The sequence below is a fragment of the Chiloscyllium plagiosum genome, chromosome 23 (genome assembly GCF_004010195.1).
Source record: "Chiloscyllium plagiosum isolate BGI_BamShark_2017 chromosome 23, ASM401019v2, whole genome shotgun sequence".
Classification (NCBI taxonomy): domain Eukaryota; kingdom Metazoa; phylum Chordata; class Chondrichthyes; order Orectolobiformes; family Hemiscylliidae; genus Chiloscyllium; species Chiloscyllium plagiosum.
This window is the reverse complement of record NC_057732.1, coordinates 1,061,394-1,087,728: the sequence shown is the minus strand read 5'-3', so window position 1 is coordinate 1,087,728 and position 26,335 is coordinate 1,061,394. Positions and strand designations below refer to the sequence as shown.

Genomic DNA, 26,335 nt, shown 5'->3' with positions numbered 1-26,335 from the left:
GGTCGGCCATCATTTAAAATTTGTTGCATCTTTATGGTTTGATGTCACTGGTATTTGAATGCTGAGAGGTGGAGAAAGGCTCATAGACTCTGGATTGGCAACAACATCACGTGTCTATCATCATCTCAAACAGGACAAGCTGGACATAGCAGCTGAGAATCTCCTATTCCTTATGGACTACGCCTCGCTCTCCAAGAAAGACATTACTCTGAACGGAAACACCTTCTCATGGCCAGATAGGATCAGCCCACTCATCAGAAACAGGTCTGTTTAAAGACTCACTGCCTCCAAGAGAACAAGGGCCCTTTAAAATAACCTGTTTTGTAATGATTTCTCATCCTCATGTGAGAATTATGGTGAGAAAGAGCATTCCCTACACAGAAGCTGAGAAGACCATTTACACTATATTCTACACAGTTTTCTCAATATCAGAAGATTAGCAATCTTAATTTTAATTCTTAAAGTTCTGTACAAGCAGCTTGTTAGGATTATCTCTTACAAGATGATGATAAATTCTATTACTAATCATTTTAATCTATTATTAATACAACATACTGATTTCCTGATGATTTCTATCCATGATAAAGATTAGATTACTTACAGTGTAGAAACAGGCCCTTCGGCCCAACAAGTCCACACCGCCCCGCCGAAGCGCAACCCACCCATACCCCTACATGTATCCCTAACCTAATACTACGGGCAATTTAGCGTGGCCAATTCACCTGACCTGCACATCTTTGGACTGTGGGAGGAAACCGGAGCACCCGGAGGAAACCCACGCAGACACGGGGAGAACGTGCAAACTCCACACAGTCAGTCGCCTGAGGCGGGAACTGAACCCGGGTCTCTGGCGCTGTGAGGCAGCAGTGCTAACCACTGTGCCACCGTGCCGCCCCAATCTTCTCTTCAAAGTAATGGCTGGATCTGTAACAGTTTTTCCTCGAGTGACTGGCAATGCCTTTAGGTCCATGTGCTGTAAAAAGCGTTCACACCTGAAATGTAGAGGCAGAGTCCCTGTGTGTATTTAGGGCTGAGATAGAGAGATTCTTAATCAATAGGTGAACCGAGGATAATGGGGAAAATGCAGGAAAGTGGATGTAAAGATCAGCCATGATCCAATTGAACAGTGAAGCTGGCTTGAGGCCTACTATTTCTATTTCTTATGGTCTAAACCTCACCAGCTGTCTAGCTTTCTTTCCTCCTCAGTATTGCTCCTTCACTTATCTCTCCAACCAAGATTTTGTTCAAACATCTTGACATCTACTCATGCAGCTGAGTGTCAAATTTTGTTTAGTACTCTATTCAGTGACGCCCCTTGGGAATTGTCAGTATCCTGAAGGTGATGTATAAATGCCAGTTGTTGTTTATTGTCTGAAAGCTGAGGTGAAATGATTGAAGTCCACGTTATTCACAAACATTATTGAGACACTGCATTGTTTCCACGCTAAGAAGCAGTTTATTTTCCTTTTTCTCCCTTCCCCTTGCCTTTAGTGAAATGCGTTTGCAGAGAGAACATGATATGGCAGTTTCCAAACTGGTTGACTGGCAGAATGATTTTACAAAGCGCATCGCAGAAACTGCAGCCTGGGTGAAGACATTTCAAAGGAAGGATCACATGTCTGAGGCACAGCACTATGTGACGGATCTGGAAGGCATCAATAGGCAACTAGAGCAATTTACAGAGGAGGTAAGCTTGAGTATAGTTCTTTGTCAGATTCTGGTTTAGGACACTCTGCAACTTTCCACAAAGCTGAACAGATATTGAGGAAAGCGGAAGAATTATGGTGAGATCACATTGCTTATGTGAACTCTACCCTTAAATATTCTGTGTCCTGTTAATTACGAGTTGTTAATTATGTCAGAAGTTGTTCCCTCATCATTTCCCTGCAATTATATTGAATGAAAATAAACCGTACATTACATTTGCTAATGACAGAAGTTCTTTGTTGTTTGATGATAGAATTAGCAGAACAAGCAAGTAATCGGATGGAGTTCAATAATGTTTCTGTGATTAAATATATTGGAGCTCCTTGAAACAGAGCAGAACCAAAGTCTCCAATATATTTAATCTCCAAAATGTCACGAGAGACAGAGAGAGAGGACCCTAATCTTGAAAAACTGTGACAGAGAGAAAGAGAATCTGAAGCCTTTAAACTGAGACAGAGAGAGAGACAGAGAGAGAGAGAGAAATTATCAAATTGATATAATAAGTGATAGGATGAGGATACTTCAATTAAATTCAGTAATTGGTTAAGACAATAATTGATTACTTAATTAAGACATGGCAGAGAAGGTGGTGTGTTGTAACTGCAGTATACAGGGGCTATCAGATGCCACTGTGTTCCAGAACAAGCCCATCTGCAGTCAGTAGCTGCAACTTGAGGAGCTTTAGCCCAGAGTTTATGAGCTGGTGACTGAGCCACAGACATTATGACATATCAGAGAAGTGTAGAGTTATTTGGGCATTTGGTGTCAGGTGGCCATCACAACTCTGAGGATAAGGTCTTCTGAATTGGTCAGTGGTCAGGGATGGGTTGATGTCACTGTGAGCAAGACATGTATAGAGACCTGCAGCTCAAAGGCAAGGAGTCTTAGCTCTTTACATTTGTCCAATATCTTCATGGTTCTCGCAGGCTGTGTTGATGAAAATGGTGGCTGCAGGTTGTGTGAGTAAACTTACTTTGAGGAAAGAAGTCATTCAAGTGTGAGAGGTGAATAGAAAAGTAGTTGTGGTGTTAGGAGACTGTATGTTCATGGAGGGTTAACACTTTTCTCTGCTATCAGAAGGATATTGTCAAACTTGAAAGCGTTCAGAAAGATTTACAAGGATTTGAGCTATAGGGAGAGGATGAATAGGCTGGGGCTGTTTTCCCTGGAGTATCAGAAGCTGAGGGGTGACCTTATAAAGGTTTATAAAATCATGAAGGGCATGGATAAGGTGAATAGCCAAGGTCTTTTCCCCAGGTGGGTGAGTCCAAACCTAGAGGGCATAAGTTTAAAGTGAGAAGGGAAAGATTTAAAAAGGACCTAATGGGCAACCTTTTGACACAGACGGTGGTGTGTGTGCATGTGTGGAATGTGCTGCCAGAGGAAGTGGGGGTGGCTGGTACAATTACAACATTTAAAAGGCATCTGGATGGATGTATGAATAGGAAGGATTTAGAAGGACGTGGGCCAAATGCTGGCAAATATAACTGGATTGATGTAGGATATCTGGTCAGCATGGACGAGTTGGACCGAAGGGTCTGTTCCCGTGCTGTACATCTCTATGACTCTGTGCTGCCGAGCGCAAGTGTCCAGGCAGATGCGTTGCCTCCCCAGGTGTCAGGGGTCACAACATTTGCCGTTGGTGGGTTAGGAGCTTGCAGTGAGAGGGGGACATGGTCTCCAGTGGACATGGTCTAAGTAGGTAGCACAAACATAAGTAGGGTTAGGAAAAAGATTCTGCTGATGCATTATGAGCAGCTAAGGGCTAAATTTAAAAGTAAAACTTTATAGGTAATAATCTCCGAATTAGTATGTGAACTGTGAGCAAACTGGAATGAGAACAGAAATTGCTTTGGAAAAAACTCAACAGGTCTAGCAGCATCTGTGAAGTGAAAGCAGAGTTAAAGTTTCAGGTCTGGTGACCCTTCAGAACTGATTGTAGGGAAGAAAAGGTTGGTAAACATGCTAGAGAAGGACTGGGAGGAGGGGGAAGGAGGAAATGATTAGATTACTTACAGTGTGGAAACAGGCCCTTCAGCCAACAAGTCCACACTGACCCGCCAAAGCGAAACCCACCCAGACCCATTCCCCTACACCTAACACTACAGACAATTTAGCATGGCTAATTCACCCAACCTGCACATTTTTGGATTGTGGGAGGAAACCCACACAGACACAGGGAGAATGTGCAAACTCCACCCAGAGAGTCGCCTGAGACGGGAATTGAACCCAGGTCTCTGGCGCTGTGAGGCAGCAGTGCTAACCACTGTGCCACCGTGCCGCCCAATGATAGTGGAGATGGAGCCCAGGGAGGGAGAGAAAATCAATTGGGCAGACAAAGGAATGGGTAAAAGAAATGGATCAGCCTGGGGGAGTCAAAACCTGCTAATGGGGACTTTTAGTAGCTGACACTGGGTTGGTTGTGGTAACAGCCCATATGATGACATGGTCTGGTGGGCATTGGAGTAAGGATATGGGAGAGGGTGCTGAGGGTCTAGACGTGTTGAACTTGATACTCCTACTGGTGCTGGTGGAAATGTCAGCTAATGATCATTTGGGTGTGGATGCATAAAGGGTGTAGGCTGGTAAGTGGGAGCAGGGGGACACTATTGCTATAGAACTGGATCAAGGAATGTTCCACATACGCCACAAAGAGACCGGCATAACTGGGTCGCATGTAGGTACACATAGCCACACCGTTGAGCTGAAGAAAGTGAAAGGAGTTAAAGAAGTATTTCTACCAAATCCAGTTCAGTCTTGTCAATGGTGACATCGTGGATATTGATAGTGACGGATTCAGTAATGGTAATGACATTGAATGTCAAGGATTTCCTCATTTGATTGCGTCTTACTAAGAACAAAGAAAATTTACAGCCCAGGAACAGGCTCTTCAGCCCTCCAAGCCTGAGCCGATCCAAATCCACTGTCTAAACCTGTCACCCAATTCCTAAGGATCTATATCCCTCTGCTCCCCACCTACTCATGCATGTTCCAGACACACCGTAAATGAATCTACCATGCCTGCCGCTACTATCTCTGCTGGCAATACGTTCCAGGCACCTGGAACTTTCCGCATGTTTCCCCCTTAAACTTGTCACCTCTCACCTTGAACACATTTTTGAATCCCTCACCCTGGGAAAAAGCTTATCTCTATTCACCCTGTCTATACCCTTCATGATTTTGTAAATCTCAATCAGGACCCCCTCAATCTCCTTTTTTCTAATGAAAACAATCCTAACCTACTCAACCTCTCTTCATACTTAGCATCTTCCATACCAGGCAACATCCTCGTAAACCTTCTCTGCACCCTCTCCAAAAGCATCCACATCCTTTTGGTAATGTGGCGACCAGAACTGTACACAGTATTCTAAATTCGGCCGAACCAAAGTCTTGTACAATTTTAGATGGAAATGTGTTGCTGGAAAAGCGCAGCAGGTCAGGCAGCATCTAGGGAACAGGAGAATCGACGTTTCGGGCATTAGCCCTTCTTCAGCCCTTCTTCATTAGCCTGAAGAAGGGCTAATGCCCAAAACGTCAATTCTCCTGTTCCCTAGATGCTGCCTGACCTGCTGCGCTTTTCCAGCAACACATTTCCATCTCTGATCTCCAGCATCTGCAGACCTCACTTTCTCCTTGTACAATTTTAACATGACCTGCCAGCTCTTATACTCAATACCCCATCCAATGAAGGCAAGCCTTCTTGACCACTCTATCCACCCGTGCGGGGACCTGAACTCCCAGATCTCTCTGCTCATCAACTTTTCCCAAGGCTCTTCCATTTACAGTATAGTTCACTCTAGAATCACCTCACATTTGTCTGGATTGAACTCCATCTGCCACTTCTATGCCCAACTCTCCAGTCTATCTATATTCTCCTGTATTCTTTGACAGTCCCCTATGCTTTCTGCTACTCCACCAATCTTTGTGTCATCTGCAAACTTACTGATCAGATTACCAATGCCCTCTTCCAGATCATTTATGTATATCCCAAACAACAGTGGCCCCAGCACTGATCCCTGTAGAATACCACTAGTCAACTTTCTCCATTTCAAGAAACTCTCTTCAACTACTACTCTGTGTCTCCTGTTGCTCAACCAGTTCTTTATCCACCTAGCTAGAACAGCCTGCACACCATGTGACATCACTTCCTCCGTTAGTTTACCATGGGGGACCTTATTTGTGGAGCTGCCTCCTCCAGTGAGTTGTTTGATTGTCCACCACCAATCACGACTGGATGTGGTCAAACTGTAGAGCTCTGAACTATTGGTTGTGGGGGACTTGTGAGAAAGGTACAGTAATAATCAAGGTTGACCCTAAGATGCACAACTGCTCTGAACACACTAGAGTTCTTCGAGAAAGCAAGAAACAGTATGAACCAAGGGGAATTTGGGAATAACTGGAAAACATTTGACAAGAAGCCACACCAAAGCTTACAATGAAAATAAATGCTCATTCTGCCAGGGGTAACATTTTTCTAAGCATAGATGGGGACAAGGAAATGGAACATAAAGGTAGAGATATTTTACTGCAGTAGTGGAAGACTTTGGCGCTGGTCACATTTGGAACACTGTACTGTTTTAGTCTCCTTAGAAAACATAAATTTGTCAGTTCTGAGACAGTTTCCTGACTGATTTCTGGGATGGGCAATTTATCCTGTGAAGAAATGTGGGGCAGATTGAGCCTGAGTCCATTGAAGTTGAGAAGAACAGGTGATGATTTTATTGAAGCACTTAAGATTTTGAGGGATCTTGACAGAATGGATGCTGAGATGATGGGGAGAGACTGTAAAACAAAGGTGTTTCCCAATTTAGATGGAGACCGAAGAAATGTTTTTTCTCCTGGGGTGGGGGGGGGGGTCTTGAGTCTGCAGAATCCTTTTCCTAAAGTAGGGTGGAGACATTGCATATCTTTAAGGCAGATGGGAATCGATTCTTGTGTTTAGTTAAAATCAGTCTGAAAATGTGTTGCTGGAAAAGCGCAGCAGGTCAGGCAGCATCCAAGGAGCAGGAGAATCGATGTTTCGGGCATGAGCTCTTCTTCAGGAATGGAGGGGAAATGAGGAAACTGGAGAATCAGTCTGCCCAGTTTTGGAGCAGGTGGGACTTGGACACATGGGTCGTCTGGTTCAAACCTGCCACAAGAGCTCAAGATAAATTCTTGATTTCTGTTATTTTAAAAACAACCTGATCCGAAACATTTCTGAAGTAGGTAGAACTTGGACCTTGGCTTCCTGGCTCAGAGACGGGAACACTATCACAAGCGCCATTACATTGTTTTCCTTTAACCTATTTTTCTAACCAACCTGTTCAGAGATGTTTGGTGCAGGGTGGGTGGGACTTTAAACCTGGACACTCACTGCGCCACAAAAGCCACAGATTAATTGTTGATGAATTAGGGAGTTTGAATGGTATTGGGTGGAGTTTAGGCAATTTGAGCAGCCATGTCATTATTAACTGGCAGAGCAGTATGATTACAAACCTTAATTTATATTCAGCGAATCCAGTTGGTTATATCTTGTTTTGATTGAATGCTCAGTTGGCAATCTGCATTCACCTGACTGTTATCAGTGTCCCCAGGGGGTAGTTTTTTACAGAATCTGTTTTGGATTGACCATGCCAGCTGCCCTTGTGTCAGGGTGTGACAAGTTGCTCTTATCTTCGTTCAGAAAGCCCAGATCAACAATGAAGAGGTTCTGCTGGAGACAGGACACATTAGCCCTTACCATCAAATCCAGCATATTATCAATGCTAAGGAGCCCTTTGAGAGGTTGTGGAAAACCGCTGTGCAGTTTAACCTGCTCTCTGACAAGTGGATGTATGGCCCCTTGTTACAAGTCAATGCTGAGGATGTGGAACATGAGGTTAGAAATATACCACTTTTAATCACAGAAGTCAAAATTCTCCTTAAACCGTAATTCTATTATATTACAATATTTTAAGTATAAACATACATATAAATACAATAGTTATAAGATTTTTAAAAATGTGTATGTTCGAATGATTGCTGGACTTTAATTTTAAAAATACTGCCTGTTTAAAAATTAATAGTTTAAGATTGAAAGCAACAGTCTGTATGAATGAAATGCGTTAAAATAATGTATCTTGCAGTGAGCTCAATTCGTGTTATTTTTAGCTTCCGAGAGACATTAAAAAGCATGTGGGTTAATCTGTTAGTCTTCAATTTCCAGTGCTTTAAAAGATCTTTGCTGCTGTGAACTGTTTCCATCAGGTGCAGACTTTATGGAGGGTTAGCTACAAGTTAACCAAGGTCTTCAGTCACCCAGATTTACACGGACCTTTGAAAGTTGCCACAACCATCAAAACGAAGCTGGAAAAGTTCAAAATCAATATGCCGCTCATCAATGCCCTCTGCACCCCGGGGATTAAACCACGCCACTGGAGTTTGATGAGCCAAAAGGTAGGCAGATTGTTTTAAGGGCACAGAATTTTATTTATAACTCACAGGATACAAGCATCTCTGGCTAGGGCAACATTTATTGCCCATACCTAATTACCCAGAGGGCAGTCAAGAGTCAAACTGCTGTGGGCCTGGAGTCACGTAGTCCAGACTTGACAAGGATAGCAGTTTCCTTCCCGAAAGAACGTTAGTGACCCAGATGGGTTTTTACAACAATCAAGAATGATTATCATTAAACTCTTAATTGCAGATTCTTTATTGAATTCAAATTCTGCCACCTGCCATGGTGGGATTCGAACCTGGGTCCCCAGAACATTAGAGTCAGGGTGTGGTGCTGGAAAAGCGCAGCAGGTCAGCAGCATCCCGGCAGCAGGAAAATTGACGTTTCGGGCAAAAGCCCTTCATCAGGAATGAGGCTGGGAGCTTCGGAGGGGGGGGTGGAGAGATCGGAGATGTTCCCTAAAGTGCTCTGTGAGGAGGCGTCCAGTCTCCCCAATGTAGAGGAGACTGCATCGGGAGCAACGCATACAATAAATGATATTGATGGATGTGCAGGTGAAACTTTGATGGATGTGGAAGGCTCCTTTGGGACCTTGGATGGGGTGGGGTGGTGTGGTTGTGAGCGCAGGTTTTGCAATTCCTGCAGTGGCAGGGGAAGGTGCCAGGAGGGGAGGGTGGGTTGTTGGGGGGCGTGGACCTGACCAAGTAGTCACGAGGGAACGGTCTTTGCAGAAAGTGGATAGGGGTGGGAAGGGAAATATATCTCTGGTGGTGGAGTCTGTGTGTAGGTGGCGGAAATGGCACAGGATGATGCCATGTATATGGAGGTTGGTGGGATAGAAGGTGAGGATCAGGGGGGGTTCAGTCCTTGTTGTGGTTGGAGGGGATGGGGTTCAAGGTGGAGGTGCAGGAAGTGGTTAAGAGGCATCTTCAACCATGTGGGAGGGGAAATTGTGGTCTCTAAAGAAGGAGGCCATCTGGTGTGTTCTGTGGTGGAACCTGTCCTCCTGGGAGCAGATGCAGCAGAGGCGGAGGAATTGGGAATATGGGATAGCATTTTTGCAGGAGGCAGGGTGGGAGGAGGTGTAATCCAGGTAGCTGTGAGAGTCAGTGGGTTTGTAGAAAATGTCAGTGTTGAGTCGGTCACCGTTGATGGAGATGGAGAGGTCCAGAAAGGGGAGGGAGGTGTCAGAGATGGTCTGGTGAATTTAAGGTCGGAGTGGAGTGTGTTGGTGAAGTTGATGAACTGTCAACTACGTCACATCATCCTCTGCCATTTCCGCCACCTACAAACGGACCCCACCACCAGGGATATATTTCCCTCCCCACCCCATCCGCTTTCCGCAAAGACCGTTCCCTCCGTGACTACCTGGCCAGGTCCATGCCCCCCAACAACGCACCGTCCTCTCCTGGCACCTTCCCCTGCCACTGCAGGAATTGCAAAACCTGCGGCCACACCTCCCCTCTCACCTCCATCCAAGGCCCCAAAGGAGCCTTCCACATCCATCAAAGTTTCACCTGCACTTCCACATATGTCATTTACTGTACTTGTTGCTCCCGATGCGATCTCCTCTACATTGGGGAGACTAGACACCTCCTTGTAAAGCACTTCAGAGAGCATCTCCAGGACACCCGCACCAATCAACCTCACTTTCCTCATTTCCCTAACCCCACCTTACCCCAGTTCCAACCTTCCAGCTCATGACCTGTCCTACCTGTCCATCTTCCTTCCCACCTATCCACTCCACTCTGACCTATCACCTTTACCCTCATCTCCATCCTCCTATTGCACTCTCAGCGACCTTCCCCCGCCCAGACCCACACCCTCCCATTTATCTCTCCACCCCCGAGGCTCCCAGCCTCAATCCTGATGAAGGGCTTATCCCCAAAATGTCGATTTTCCTGCTCCTGGGATGCTGCCTGACCGGCTGTGTTCTAATCTCCAGCATCTGCAGTCCTCACTTTCCCCAGAATATTAGCTGAGTGTCTGGATGCACAGATTAATTTCTGACCAATTGTGGAGAAAATCAGTGAAGATATGTTGGAAATGAGAATAATGTAAAGGACAACATCCACTGAGGAGGCAGTGGTGTACTGGTCTCTTGTCTAATTATCCAGAACCCCAGGATAATGCTCTAGGGACAGGTGTACGAATCCTGTTGGTGAAATTCAACTTTATTAAATATTAGGAATTAAAAGCTAACAAGATAGTGACAGTGTTGTTTGTGTATGAAATTAATCCTCTATTTCATTTTAGTCCCTCTGTTTGTTTGATTTACCCAAAGCTGTGCTCTTCCCCACCATCTCCATTGGCTGGCTGGTGTTTTGGATGGGTAGGAATTTCCAGCTGGGGAGATGTAACGAGAGTTTTCAGCGAGGGAAGTGATTGCTGGGCCTCTTACTGAGGCATATGTATCATCGATAGACACAGGTGAGGTGCCGGAAGACTGGACGTTGGCTAACATGGTGCCATTGTTTAAGAAAGGTGGTAAGGAAAAGCCAGGGAACTATAGACCAGTGAGCCTGATGTCGGTGGTGGGCAAGTTGTTGGAGGGAATCCTGAGGGTCAGGATGTACATGTATTTGGAAAGGCAAGGACTGATTAGGGATACTCAACATGGCTTTGTGCATGGGAAATCATGTCTCACAAACTTGATTGAGTTTTTTGAGGAAGTAACAAAGAGGATTGACGAAGGCAGAGCAGTGGCTGTGATCTATATGGACTTCAGTAAGGCGTTCGACAAGGTTCCCCATGGGAGACTGGCTAGTAAGAGTAGATCTCATGGAGATCTAGCCATTTGGATACAGAACTGACTCAAAGGTAGAAGGCACAGGGAGTTGGTGGGGGGTTGTTTTTCAGACTGGAGGCCTGTGACCAGTGGAGTGCCACAAGGATCGGTGCTGAGTCCTCTACTTTTCATCATTTACATAAATGATTTGGATGTGAGCATAAGAGGTACAGTTAGTAAGTTTGCAGATGACACCAAAATTGGAGGTGTAGTGGATTTCCGATCTCCTTCCTGTCGGAAGGATGTTGTGAAACTTGAAAGGGTTCTGAAAAGATTTACAAGGACTTTGCCAAGGTTGGAGGATTTGAGCTAGAGGGAGTGATTGAATATGCTGGGGTGGTTTTCCCTGGAGCGTCGGTGGCTGAGGGGTGACTTTATAGAGGTTTATAAAATCATGAGGGGCATGGATGGAATACAGAGACAAAGTCACTCCCTGGGGTGGGGGAGTCCAAAACTAGAAGGACATAGGCTTAAGGGGAGAGGGGAAAGGTGTAAAAGAGACCTAAGTGGCAACTTTTTCATGCAGAGTTTGGTACGTGTATGAAATGATCTGCCAGAGAAAGTGGTGAAGGCTGGTAAAATTGCAACATTTAAAAGGCATCTGGATAGATATATGAGGGAAAGATATAAAAGAAACCTAAGGGACAACTTTTTCACACTGAGGGTGGTACGTATATGGATTGAGCTGCCAGAGGAAGTGGTGGAGGCTGGTACAATTGCAACATTTAAAAGGCATTTGGATGGGTATATGAATAGAAAGGGTTTGGAGGGATATGGGCCGGGTGCTGGCAGGTGGGACTAGATTGGGTTGGGATATCTGGTTGTGGACCAGAAGTGGACCGAAGGATCTGTTTCCATGTTGTTCATCTCTACGATTCTATGACTCTGTCTGCCCCAGATGTGAGAGTGGTTTACACCTAAGATCCTTGAATCAGCAGGTTTAACTTTTTTTTTAAATTCACTCAAGGCATCACTGTCTGCACCAGCATTCCTGGCCCAGCCCCCTCGCTGCCCTTGAGAAAATGGTGGTGAGCAGCATTCTTAAACTGCTGCAGTCCATGTGCTTTAGGTTGACCCACAATGCCATGAGGGAGGGAATTCCAGGAGTTTGACCCAGTGATACTGAAGGAAGAGCAACATATTTCCAAGTCAGGATAATGAGTGGCTTGGACGGGAACTTGAAGGTAGTGATGTTCTCATGTATCTGCTGCCCTCATCCTTCTGGATGGAAGTGGTCACTGGTTTCGAAGGTGCTGTCTTTGATGAAGTGCTATTTCTTCATTCACTGCTGAAGCAAATAATTCCAAAAGCACCTCCCTCAGAGTGGGGTCTGTGATGCCTGTATATTCTCTGAGGAGGGGGCAAGGACTGCAGGAGCCCATTGTCCAAATAACTGCAGGAGCCCATTGTCCAATGTGACTCTTTCTTCTTTTGCATCATCCATGGGAGCTTGGTTGTATCTCCTCTGAGAAGCCTTTCACAGTGTGAGGCTGGAGAATGGGGAGCTGGATGCTGAGCGTGTACTTATCCCTGACCCTGTCTGAAACAAGGTGGAGATGGTGAGGGGGCAGCCATTGCTCCGTGGTTCTTCTACTTCACCGCTGCCAGTTTTCGGTAAACCCATAGAGAGCAGGTTGCCCACTGTCAGGGTAAGGGATATGTAGGAACCTTGTGAATGGACAAATCTGGATCCGTCTCACCCTAGCATTACTCCTTTCAACATTTGCCATGAGGAAGCTTGTTTTGCTGAGGATGGGGTTTTCCTAAAGAACATTCCGGCAAAGTGGTGCACATCATGGTTCATTGTGATGCCCCCCCCCCCACCCCACCCCACCAGGCCTCAATGGGTACACCCATCACAGTGGTGTTGTAGACATGGGGCAGCCAATGCCGAGGGAGGTGGGGGGAGGGAAGTCCACCACTCTCTGCAAATGTTGGGCAGGAAGGAGTAGGATGGTTCACAAGGCCTAACTCAGGCAGACCCTGCCCAGTATATCCCCTTCCAGTGGACCCACTGATACCCATAATAGGAGTTGAGGGCAATGGCAGTGACTGCTCCAGAGCGAAGCATATCGACTGAGGAGACTTCACCCAGCTGTCATTGCCATTGGCTGGTCAGGACCTAAGACTCCCACTCCCAGTGAGCTCCATCAGGAATACTGGGGACACAATGCTGTGCACGCCTCTGTGCTTCAATCAGGACACTTCCCCAGCCTCCCACCAGACAGAGGCCTCCATCCATCCATCCATCCATCCAAACCAGGTTCCAAAGCCAGCACAGCCTAGTGGAATCAATCCCCAAAACTCCCTGATCTGAAATCAGGACAGCAAGAAGAAAAACATCAGCCCACAATGTTCAATTTACATTTCACCCACATTCTTGTCTTTACATTTATTTAATAATTTACTGATTCTTGTCTCTCAATGTCCTGATAGTTGATAAAATAAACTTCACAGTGGTCTACAAAATGCCATTGTTCTTTCTCAGAGTGTGATAGAATACTCCCCACGGGCCTGGATGGTGCAGCTCCAACAACACTCGAGAAATTTGACACCATCCAGGAAAAAGCTGCCTGCTTAATTGACACCACATCCATAAGTATCCACTCCCTCCACCATCAATGCTCAGTAGCAGCAGTGTGTACCATCTACAGGATGCACTGCAGAAATTCATAAAAGATCCTCAGACAGCACCTTCCAAACCCATAACCACTTCCATCTAGAATGACAAGGGCAACAGATACATGAGAACACCACCCCCTGAAAGTTCCTTTCCAGGCCACTCACCATCCCTGACTTGGAGATGTATTGCCACTGATGTTGGGTCAAAATCCTGGAACTCTCTCCCACACAGCATTGTGAGTGTAAGCATTCTGGTTTCCAGCATCTGCAGTCATTGTTTTTACCTCGTTGATTTTAATCCTACTGCGAATCCTCTTGCAAGGATGCCTGCCTTGAAGAAGTTTTCCTCCTCTCTCTACAAGAATCTCAGGGATCCCTCTCCCACTGCAACTCCCAGGTCATTTCCTCTGCCCTGAAGCTCTTCAACCATGTCCTGTGTCCGGACTTGTCCGACCTGCCCAGCTCCTTTTCCACCTATCCACTCCACCCTCTCCTCCCTGACCTATCACCTTCATCTCCTCCCCCACTGACGATTTTACTGCTCCTCGGATGCTGCCTGAACTGCTGTGCTCTTCCAGCACCATTAATCCAGATATTGTGGGTGTATGTACTCCCGAGGACTGCAGCACTTCAAGGTTAAGGTTTCATTTTAACCTTCACTGAGAAAGCAGAATTGTAGCTCATTTTAAATGTGCAATCTACCCTGGTCCCATTGCATTGTTTCGTCCTGTTTCTCATTCAGTTCCCCATTTGAGGGAACGCGGTGTTCTAGTTTGATGGACTGTCAGTGCATTGAAACTAAGGACATAAACTAGAGAAGAGGCTGTATTGAGTGACGGCATATCAGAAAAGGAGGCAGCCACTTGATCTCAAATTAAATACATTCAGGAAACACCAGCCCCACCCCTCATCCTAGTGAGAGTCTCAGTTTTATTTAAATTACACAGCATGAGCCAGGAAGGAGAAATGATTAACTGCAGTTGATAAGGACATATGAGATCACCAGCCCGGTAAGAATTCAGCTCAAAGGTGACATCCAGTTAGATGTCAAACCTCCAGTTGTGTGCAATTTATGTTCCTGCTTGTGTTGTCAGAGACTGATGTTGTTAAAATGTCATGATGTTTTCATCCTGTGAAAACCCCATAAATAAAAGCAGTAGGGAATTCCTCCAAGACATGACACTACCTCCACAACACTCGCCATGACAACAAAGCTGACAATGTACACAACGCCCAGTCAAATCCTTTGTGTTCAATGGACACATTCCTTCTCATTGCTACCCTACTCCATAGTCATTGCATTCAGCCAGAAGTTTCAGATGAATTCTCTGTTCTATGCAGGACAAACTCCTGTGCTACAGGCAGTGGTTTTTCCATTCACTCACAGAATGGAAACATCGCTGGCTGGAGCAGCATTCATTGCATGTCCCTTGGAGAAGGTGTGGGCTGAGCTATCTTCTTGAACCGTTGCAGTTCTTGGGACACTCATTGCAGAATCCAGGATTTTGCCCAGTGACACTGAAAGAACAGTGATATATTTCCAAGTCAGGATGTTGAATGAATCAGAGGGGAACTTGCAGGGAGTGGTTTTCCCAAACCGTGGAAATGATGTGTGGAAATTCCACATGATCCCACAGTTGTTTCCATTGGATTTGCAGGATGACTGCATTATCCCCTATTTGTTTGGTTAACTTTTAAGAGGACTTAGAACCTGGAATTTCTGTGACATCTGCCACTGAGAGAGATTTTATCCAAGAACTGCAGAAACCTGCCACAATAGTCAGGACACCTGTGAAAATGTGGGTTTGGTGAGCCTTTCTTTCAAATGGACAGAAAAAGGCAGACATTTTCTTTCTTTGACACAGACCCAATTTCAATTAATTTTCCAAAATAAATGCAAACTGAACTGAGTAGAAAGCATTGACCTGGGATTTCTACACTACCTGGGTTAGCTTCCACTCCCGGCACCTTCCCCCGCAACCGCAGGAGGTGCAAGACTTGCGCCCACACCTCCCCCCTCACCTCCCTCCAAGGCCCCAAATAAAACTTCCATATCCACCACAGATTCATCTGCACCTCCACACACATCATCTATTGCATCCTCTGCACCCGATGTGGCCTCCTCTATATTGGGGAGACAGGCCGCCTACTTGCGGAGCGTTTCAGAGAACACCTCTGGGACACCCGGACCAACCAACCCAACCACCCTGTAGCACAACATTTCAATTCCCCCTCCCACTCCACCAAGAATATGCAGGTCTTTGGACTCCTCCAACGTCAGACCACAACAAAACGACGGTTGGAGGAAGAACGCCTCACCTCCCGGTCTGCCCTCCTCCCTACCTTGTATCTTAGCCTGCTGGACACACTTTCCTCATTCCTGAAGAAGGACGTATGCCCGAAACGTCGATTCTCCTGTTCCCTGGATGCTGCCTGACCTGCTGCGCTTTTCCAGCAACACATTTTCAGCTCTAGTTTTTAAAACACCTATCTGATACTCTCTAAATCTGAAACAATATCCGTTTTCTCACTAGATTCCAATCAACAAAAAAATCAACAAAAATAAATATTGAAGTGAACACAAATGTTTAACCCTAACCCTAACCCATAACTCTAACCCAAATGTTAAATATAACCCTAAACCTACCCCCACACTTACTCTACCCTAAAACTAATCTTACTGCTGACCTACACCTTAACATGAGCCCTAAACTTCATCCTAACCCTAAAACTACCACTAACTCTACCCCGAAACCTATAAATCTAGCCCTAACCCTGACCCTAACCTAATGGTAGCCTTGACCCTAGCCCTAACCCTAATCGTAATGCTAACCCTAACCCTAACACTAACCTTAACACTGACCTTAATCTAATGTAACCCTCACCCTAACTCGAAACCTAATGCTAATTTTATCCAAATGTACAAGCAGATACAGGAGCAGCAGTAAAGCAAGTTGTAGGCATTGGACAAATGGACTCACAGGTGCAGGTCTCCAACAATGCAGTTTGTACCAAGCTCCCTTAGGCCTGTGACTGTCTGACTGCGTAGCGCCAGCACCCTCAGCATCTGCTAGATAGATGCACAGACCTGCACTGCAATGCTCTAACTACTGGTGCTCAGCAGCAACAGAAATGCAAAAGAGAAGAAAGGACTTTGACGTCACTCCCACTCATCCTTACACAACAGGAGACAGGGTGGGAGCAAGAGGTACCCAGCTGGAAGGGAAACCATACACACTGGCTTCCCAGAAGGATGCTGCAGAAGTGGCCGGGTTTCTGCTTGCTATTCTCAGCTGAGTGGGGAGTTCAAGATGCGGAGGGTGAGCCTGCCTCACAGCAGGACACACTCAGCATGTCTCGGCACCCTGGGGTCACCTGTGCACTACTCCCAATGCTCCATCATAAGACAGGTTCCTCCAGCCAACTGCAGACACCAAGACTGTACCTGCAGGAGGCTGAAGGGAAAAGCAAAAGGAGACCTCATCCGGGCACACGGGAAGTAGGTTAATGCTTCATTATGGAGCCTTGGTTCAAACCATGTGAAACAGTAAGGCAAGACAGCAGGACCAGGAGCCTGGATGAGGCTGCAAAAGTGCAATAAGGACAGGCCAAGGAAAGACCATGATAGAGACTCTGTGAACATTCCAAGTCGGTGCAAAGTGAGTGAGCAAACAAGGAGCTGGCAAATACTGTCTGGTCCAGTCAATGAGCTGGGAGCTGTCCCTGTGTGGAATGTGTCCTGGCTGCAGTGTTAGAATGAAGGTGCCACTGCAGTGTTGGAGCGCTTTGTTGGAGTTCAGTAACATGCTGTTACGGGTGAGAGATGTATCATGAGGCTGTGGTGAGGCTGGTTCATATCCGATGACACCGTCCATGGACAGAGAGTGCAGCACAGCCACTGCCCATGGAGTGTGCCCTGGCATGTTGGTGACTGCGGAGGAGTGAGCAGCAAAGTGGAGTCACCAGTTTAGACTTCCATGTTGGGAACTGGCCCCGCCTAGTTTCTCTCCACAGTGTGGGAAAATAACAAATTGCCTATCGCGGAGGCAAAAAGAGGTATTAACGCCATGGTACTTCATGAAAACTGGTAGGCAGTCCGTCATTGGCCCTCAGTTTGAATGCAGGACAGATTCAATGGCAACAACTTGATGGTTCAGGGACTGAGGGAGCAGGAATTAGACATGAAACAAAGGAATAAAAACAAAATGCTGCAGATGAAATCTGAAACAAACACAGAGAATGCTGGAGAAATTCAGAAGGTCTGGCAGCAACAGTGGTTAGAGACATCGAGTTAATGTTTCGTGTGTGATATGACACTAGAACAGAGCAAATGTGGTGCCCTGAGGAGATGTGAATGGCAGGACAATGAACAATTATCCTTCACATGAAATCTCCTAAATTGGCCGACACTTGAACTCGGCTTTTCATCTGTCCAATGAGATTTCTGAATCATTGAGGTTGTTTATGTGGATGGTTCCAAATTCACAGGTTCAACCCTTGATAGTTTGTGAGTTGATAATTGAGCTTTACCTGCTCTTGACAGCTCAGGAGCTTGTGCCCACTCTCCTTGAGGCAAATGGGGTTGGAATGAAGCTGAGTCTGCCACTTCTTCTTTCACTTTCATTTGGGGTAGCACAGTGACTCAGTGGTTAGCACTGCTACCTCACAGCACCAGGGGACCTGGGTTCAATTCCAGCCTCGGACGACAATCTGTGTGAACATTCTCCCCATGTCTGCATGGGTTTTCTATGGGTGCTCTGGTTTCCTCCTACTGTCAAAAGATGTACTGGGTAGGTGGACTGGCCATGCTAAATTGCCCATAATGTCCATGAATGTACAGGCTAGGTGGATTAGCCTAGGGAAATACAGGGATAAGGTAGCAGGGTGGGTCTGGGCAGGATGCTCTTCACAGGGTCTTTGTGGACCCAAGGGTTGAACGGCCTGCATCCATACTGAAAGGATTTCTCTGATTCAGCTCAGAGGAGTACATTTCTAGGCCTTTTACTCATTTATCTGCATCTAACTTTGAGAAGAGTCTTACCCTTTGTGAACTGGCACAATGGTGAGGAACATTATTCTTACTTATCAAGCACCAAGTACTGCATGTTAACATCTCATTGAACTACAATTAGAGGACGGTCAGCCAAATGAGAACATTACCCTGTGTCCAACATAAAACTAGCTAGAATATTTATACAGCTTCTAAAAATGATATGGGTACAGAAATCAGGGAGAAGGCCTGTGGACAGAGAGGAGGACCTGGGTGGTCAGGCAGGCTTAAAGGGCCAGATGAAATATATCCCAGGCTGTAAATATATCCCAGACTGTTCAATGAGACAAGGGATGAAATAGCAAGGGCACTTACAATAATTTTCAATTGCTCCCTTGTTGAGGTGCCAGAGGGATGGAGGAAGCTAATGTCATACCGTTGTTCAAGGAAGCAAGGGATAAAGTAGGAAACTGCCTCTCAATATGGGGAAAAGTGTTGGAATCAATGCTGAAGAACAGAATTAAGCTACACTTGGAGAGGCAGGGATTAATCAAGAGCAGTCAGCACAGTTTTATTTTGGGGGAGGTCATATCTGACCAACTCGAGTGAATGTTTTGAAGAGGTGACCGGCTGTGTAGATATGGGACTTTAGCAAGGCTTTTGATCATGCCCCACATGGAAACACTTATAACAAAGGTAAGAGCCCAGGGGATCCAAGGAAATTTGGCAAATTGGATACAGTGGCAGGAAGCAGAGGGTGATGGTTGAGGGGTGGTTTTCTGACTGGAAATCTGTGTCCTGTAAGATCTCACAGGGGTCAGTGTTGCGCTCTTGTTGTTTATGGTTTATATGAATGATGTAGAGGTAGTTCTGGGATAAGGCGCATTTCAACAGTACAATTTGGCTGTAACATTGCTGAAGAATGAGGGAATGGTGTTTTCGAGAACGCTTACCTCTATTGGCAATAGCGTGATTCCAGTGGGGATCAGTTTGTGTGCTTCATTCTGCCCAGGTGCCAATGTCTGAGCAATCCTGTGCATGCGCCAATATCCGTGTTGTTCCATGCATGCACAACTTCAGTGCCAGTCTTTGTACCAATGTCAACACCGAAGGCTTCATGCCATTCTGCACATGTGTGATGTTAGCGTCAGCCTTTATGCTGTTCTGCGCATGCACCAATGTCAGCTGTTGACAGAGTAGCTTTCTGTGAGAGGTACTGTACAGGGAGCAGCTTTCATACATTTTTTAAATGTACTGTGTTAAATTTACATTTGTTTCATTAATAAATATGATTTCAACCTCCACTCAGGGTGTGCGATACTTTGCATTAGACTTTTGGGTGATTTTTGAGCGATTGTGAGCAATAGTGTTTGTTGACCCCACGTTTCCCATAGGCCCATTATTTCTATGAAGTGATTTTCTATTAAATGAAGTTTCACTGGAATACAACTGTGGGCATTTTAGGAAAACTACCTGTAGATTGAATGCTGGACAGTTGAACAGTAAGTTCATAGGTGATACAAAAATTGGTGGGATGGTATATAATGAGCCTTGGATTACAGGAGGAAATAGACTGGCTTGTCAGATGGGATGATCAATGACAAATGGAATTCAATCCAGTTAAATGTGAGACGTTGTACTTGAATGATCAGACCTGGGAAGCACCAAGGGTCAGTGGGACCTTGGTGTATATTTATACACCGGTCCCTTAAGCTAGTACGACAGGTAGATAAAACGGTTAAGAAGGCATATAGGATATGTGCCTTTATTAGTTGAGGCATCGTGTTTAAGAGCAGGGGGATTATCCTAGAACTCTATAAAATGTAGGTTAGGCCACAGCTAGTGTATTGCGTGCAATTCTGGAATCTGCATGTTTGGAGGGATATGATAGCACTGGAGAGGATACAGAGAAGACTTAGCACAATGTTGTATGAACTGGAGAGTTTCAGATTTGAAGAGAGATTGGTGAGACTGGGATTGTTTTCCTGAGAACAGAGGACATTGAGAGGGAACATGATTAAGATGTAAAAAATTCTGAAGGGTATAGGTAGGATAGGCAGGAAGGAACTTTGATGGGGATCAGTGATCAGGAGGCATGGATTTAAGGAACAGGGCAGGCAGTTTAAAGCGGATGTAAGGACAATCTTTTTTCACTCAGAGGATGATGGGAAATCTGGAACTCACTGCCTGTAACAGTTGTAGAGGCAGAAACCTTTAGAACATTTAAGAAGTATTCAGATGTACCCTTGCGATGCCAAGACATACAAAGCTATGGGCCAAGGATTGGGAAATAGGATTAAAATAATTAGGTGGTTGTTTTTGACCAGCAGAGATGCAATTGGCCAAAGAGCCTTTTTTCTGTGCTGTACACCTTCATGACTTGGAGCAACCTAACGGTATCGATATCTTGTATCCAGAACTTTGTTAGTGGAGCTGCAGGTAAAGTTTGCCACCCCTCATTTGCACTTATTTACTGGATTGGGCCTACTGTGAGGCTGGGATGTCAGGATTATTAACAGGGTAATAGTAATGCACTTCACTAATGACAGGCTGCCAGAGTCACTGCGGGCTCTGTGATCGTGCAGACAGCATGATTTAATCATTTGGGGAAACTGCTACAGAAATGATTTCTTGCTTTCTGTCTGTTCTTGCAGCCTGAGCAGCCAGAGAAAGGTGGTGTCTAGCCTCTCTGGTGGTAGGGGATTCAATCCTTTCATAAATCTCAGCTGCAGCCTTCTGTCGAGCACTGATAAACCCGAGGGGTCAAACCTGGTCTGTGCTGTTTCTGTGCACACAAAAGAAAGAGACTAGTTTTCTCAGCAACTTAAAATGGTGTTAAATATCCTCCTTGAAATGCTCAGCATTTCTTCCTGTTCTCTTCATGTGCTTGTTTTGCTGGCCTTTCTCTGAAGAGATTTACTAAATGGGGCTGTGTTTAGGTCATCTAGAAGTACAGCCATAAAGCCACATTGATGGAGAGTCATAGAGTCCTACAGCACAGAAACAGACCCTTCAGTCCAACTCGGCCATGCTGACCAAGTTTCCTTAAATAAACTAGCCCCATTTGCTTGTGTTGGGCCTATAATCCTCTAAACTTTTCATAACTTTCTAAACTATTCATGTACCTGTCCAAATGTAACTCTACCTGCATCTACAAATTTCTTTGCCAGTTCATTCCACATAAGAACCACCCTCTGTGTGGAAAAAGTTGCCCCTCATGTCCCTTTTAAATCTTTTTCCTCTCTCCTTAAAAATATGCCCCCAAGTATTCAACTCCCCCCAACCGAGGGAAAAGACACTTGCTATTCATCTAATCTATGCCCCTCATGATTTTATAAACCTGTGTAAGGTCACCTCTCACCCTCCTTCACTCCAGTAAAAAAAATCCAAGCCTATTCAGCCTCTCGTTATGACTCAACGACACCCAGCAACATCCTGGAAAATCTTTTCTGAACCCCCTACAATGTAATAATATCCTTCCTATAGCAGGACAACTAGAACTGTACACAGTTCTCCAGAAGTGGCCTCACCAAAGTCCTGTATAACCTCAACATGATATCCCAACTCCTATACTCAATGGTCTGAGCAATGAAGACACGCCTGCCTAAATGCCTCCTTAACCACTCTGTCGCCCTGTGATGCAACTTGCAAAGAACTTTGTACCTGAATCCCTAGGTCTCTCTATTCTACAACACTACCCAGGGCCTGGCCATTAGTTATATAAGCCCTGTCCTTATTTGTTTTACCAAATTACAATACCTTGCACTTATTCAAAATTAAATTCCAAATGCCATTCCTCAGCTCAATGGCCCAATTGATCAAGATCCATTTGTAATCTGAGGTAACCTTCTTCACTGTTTACTATACCACCAATTTTGGTATCATCTGTAAACTTACTAACCACTCCTAAATTCTCATCGAGATCATTCATATACATGACAAACAGCAGTGAGCTCAACAAGGGGCTAATGGTCGGGTGACAAGATTTTTTTTAAAAATTGACCTGTTTAGAGACATGATTACACATCACTGGATCAAGTGGTACTTGAAGTTGGGCTTCCTAGCTCAAAGGTAGGGACAACTACCACTGCACCACAAGACCCCTCCCTTGTCATGTGACAACACCTGAGTAGTGAAATAGGTTCACACAGTAAACTCTGGTAAGACTCTTTGAACTGAAAATGTGTTGCTGGAAAAGCGCAGCAGAACAGGCAGCATCCAAGGAGCAGGAGAATCGACGTTTCGGGCATAAGCCCTTCTTCAGGAATGAGCTCCCAGCCCTGCCGTGTTTTCACCATCCCTCCAGAACTACCCCTCTTTGAGGATGAAAGATCAGTCCTCAGCAGAGGCCTCACCTTCATTCCCCTACTCTCTCGGATTAACGAGTCCAACATGCGGCGTGACATCGAACAATTCTTCCGCCGCCTTCGCCTCCGCGCCTACTTCTTCAACCAAGACTCTCGCCCACCCTCTGACGACCCCTTCTCCCACCTCCAACACACCCCATCCACCTGGACACCCCATGCTGAAAAAAAAAGCCGCATTCTTGAAGAAGGGCTTATGCCCGAAACGTCGATTCTCCTGCTCCTTGGATGCTGCCTGACCTGCTGCGCTTTTCCAGCAACACATTTTCAGCACTGATCTCCAGCATCTGCAGTCCTCACTTTCTCCTCTAAGACTCTTTGAAGTTTATATGTAGATGGAAAGTCAGATTCTGGTATAGAACTGTGAGTTTTCAGATATGTTTCAGGAAGGTTGCATTGCTAAACAGGAAACTACCTGATGATTGCAGTTTTCTGTCAATCTGTTGAAAGTTGTTGGTTCAATTGATGTTAACTACTGTATCACAAAATAAAACTAGTTAATGGTTGATCTGAAGCTATGGATACAAGACAGGTTTTTAAACTGTATGGTCAGTCAGATGAGCAGACTATACCCGAGTGAGTAATGAATTAAGTTTAGGTGGTAAATGCTGATAAGTCTTTTTGAAGTTTATATATGGGTTAAGAATCAGACTCTGACAAGTCAACTAACAACCTTGAAAGTAAGTGTGATTGCCTTATTAAACTGACTGAATTGTAGACAGGATAGATAGTGAATTGGATTTTTAATGCTGAGCTCGAGCAAGTTTAAATATAGATTAAGAGTCAGGCTCTAACGTTAGAATGAACAACTTTCAAGTGAGTTTGATCACCTTGTTAAACAGTGAAATGTCATGAGCAGTGAATTGGGATCACTTGGGAATTCCGTGCATGAAGGAAAGCAATGCTTTTAAGTCAAGTTAGTTGCAAAAAGTGGTTAACAATCAGATTTATCACTTCAATTAAGGTTTATCAATAGTTGTCAGGATTAAGTAATGGCTAAGTAAAATAAAGTTAACATAAGTGAGGTAATGCCAAGGCACAGCAGGTTTGTTTATCCTGTAGTATAGGGAAGTTGTGGATGCTATCTGTAACCGAGGCAACTGTGTGAGGGATGTGCCACTAGCTGCAGAAACCTCAGTTCAATGTTTCAGATCACGAGCAGTCACTGTCAGGTCAGTAAGGGTAATGGTTGTGTGGATAGCTCATTCACAGAGAAGTGGTCACCCCTAGAGTCAGAGTACGGAGGCAGATAGGGAATGTGGGACATTCTTAGAGAACTACAAACATAAGAATAGGAGGAGGAGTTGGTCATTCAGCCTCTGAAGTCTCCTCTACCATCTAATACAATAATGACTGATCTCATCTTGGCCCACCCTCATTTTCCTGTCCACTCTTCCTGACACTTTCTCCCTTTACTCATTAAAAACCTATCTCCTCTTTCAAATTTATTCAGTGTTCTGGTGTCCACTGCACTCTGTATTATTGAATTTCACGGATTTACGATCCTTTGCAGAAAGGAATCTCTTTTCATCTCTGGTTTTAATTTGCTACCCCTTATCCTAAAACTGTGGTATCAATTTCTAGATTGTCCCATAAGGGGAAACTGGGGAAGGTAGTGCAAGTATCCTGGAGGTCAAGCTGTCTAAATGGTTTTCTAGTTTTGGATACTGGTAATGGCCTTGGTTACTCTGAGTTAATGGGCGGCACAGTGGCTCAATAGTTAGCACTGTTACTTCACAGTGTCAGGGACCCAGGTTCCATTCCACCCTTGGCCAATTGTCTGTGTGCAGTTTGCACACTCCCCCCGTGTCTGCATAAGTTTCCTCCAGGTGTTCTGGTTTCCTCCAACAGTCCAAAGATGTGGAGATTGGGTGGATTGGCTAAATTGTCCATAGTGTCCAGGAACGTACAGGCCAGGTTGATTAGCCATGGGGAAGTACAGTGTTAGGGTAGAGGGCTGGGTCTTGGTGGGTGCTCTTTGGAGGGTCAATATGGACTTGATGGGCTGAATGGCCTACTTCCACAGTGTAGGGATTCTATGATTCATAACCAGGTCTGTAGCATGAGAAAGAGGAGAAGGAGTACTCTGGCAGAGAACTGATTCATTAGGGAGCAGGCAGTCTATGACTTTATGTCACTCATCCCTGAGGACAACACTGGACAGAGGAAGTTCCAGAAGATCAAAAGCAGTAGATCTGATTGTGCTGGTGTCTATCGGGAAGACGGGCGTCTACCCCATTGATGGTGAAGTGGGGGGAGCCTCCTTCAGTTCAGTAGAGGAGGCACAGCAGGATTAAGTGCCCTTGGTTATTGCCATGATCATTGGTGAACCTTCCTGTAATTGGGGCCGGAGGTGGGGTTGGGATGTGGGGCAGTGCCAGAGGTCCTGCCCAGCATGGACTGCCAGATAAGCAGAGGCTTGTGGCTCTCTGCCTCTAGTGCCAATGGGCAAGGTGGTACTGTACCAAAGCAGGAGTGAGAACTGCAGATGCTGGAAACCAGAATTTAGATTAGAGTGGTGCTGGAAAAGCACAGCAGGTCAGGCAGCATCCGAGGAGTAGGAAAATCACCTAAAACATCGATTTTCCTGCTCTTCGGATGCTGCCTGACCTACTGTGTTTTTCCAGCACCACTCTAATCTAAACTCTGGTACTGTACCTACCTCTCAGAGCAGCATAGTATCCAGGGTAATTTGACTCTCACAGGGAGTTGGTGTCAGAGGCAACAGCAAGGAGTTAACTCCAAGCATTTCACCCTCCACTCCCTCCTAGTGCCAGGAGGCCCACTCAGGCACATTGGTGATGATGTGCCCACTTTTCCCCTTTTGCTGCATGGGGGCCACTGGCAAATCCCAACCAGATTTGTTGGATTGTTTACCAGGCACTTGGAAAGTGCTGGGATTGTCATGATGTTCATTAGAAACCAGTAAATTACTGTGTATTCAAGGGTAAGGAAAGTTGTTTGTGCCATTTTGGTGATTCCGATTGACATCTTACCTCCAGAATCCTGTGTCAGGGAGATGTTGCCCATTACTGAGTGCCCCTAACCAGAATTCAGTGTATCTGACCACCACAGACCCCACTTGAGGTGCAGTCAATCTAGCCATTATGGCTGTAGTCACCTGTTTTAAAACCTTACAGTGTAGAATATCAGGTTCAGGGGATGTAACCTGTGAAACCGATTTGATGCTAAACGACAATAATGGAGTTCCATGAATCTCCTGGCTGACCACATGTTAAGCTACAAGAAGGCTTCCCACCAGCACTAGTTCACCACTAGTTACTTACAGACTAATTAATAGGTTGAGATCTTTTGGCTTTTAATTCTCTAAGTGTTTAGTTTTTTTTATATACACAGTTGATTGAAGTTGCAGAATTTTTCAGAGAGTGTGCCACGTCTCAAGGGATTCCTGCCTATGTCTGCCCAAACCAGTTGGACCCAGCCTT

At 45.3% G+C, this 26,335-nt stretch overlaps 1 protein-coding gene across 1 annotated transcript in view; it reads left to right on the top strand.

Annotated features, from left to right (window-relative positions):
- Positions 1–26,335, top strand: part of LOC122561437 (dynein axonemal heavy chain 3-like) — a 466,282-nt gene that overhangs the window by 126,659 nt on the left and 313,288 nt on the right. Inside the window, exons 12-15 of the mRNA XM_043713180.1 lie at positions 134–264; positions 1,492–1,687; positions 7,373–7,567; positions 7,936–8,124. Of these exons, the coding sequence (XP_043569115.1) occupies positions 134–264; positions 1,492–1,687; positions 7,373–7,567; positions 7,936–8,124 (711 nt within the window). The remainder of the gene's footprint in view (positions 1–133; positions 265–1,491; positions 1,688–7,372; positions 7,568–7,935; positions 8,125–26,335) is intronic.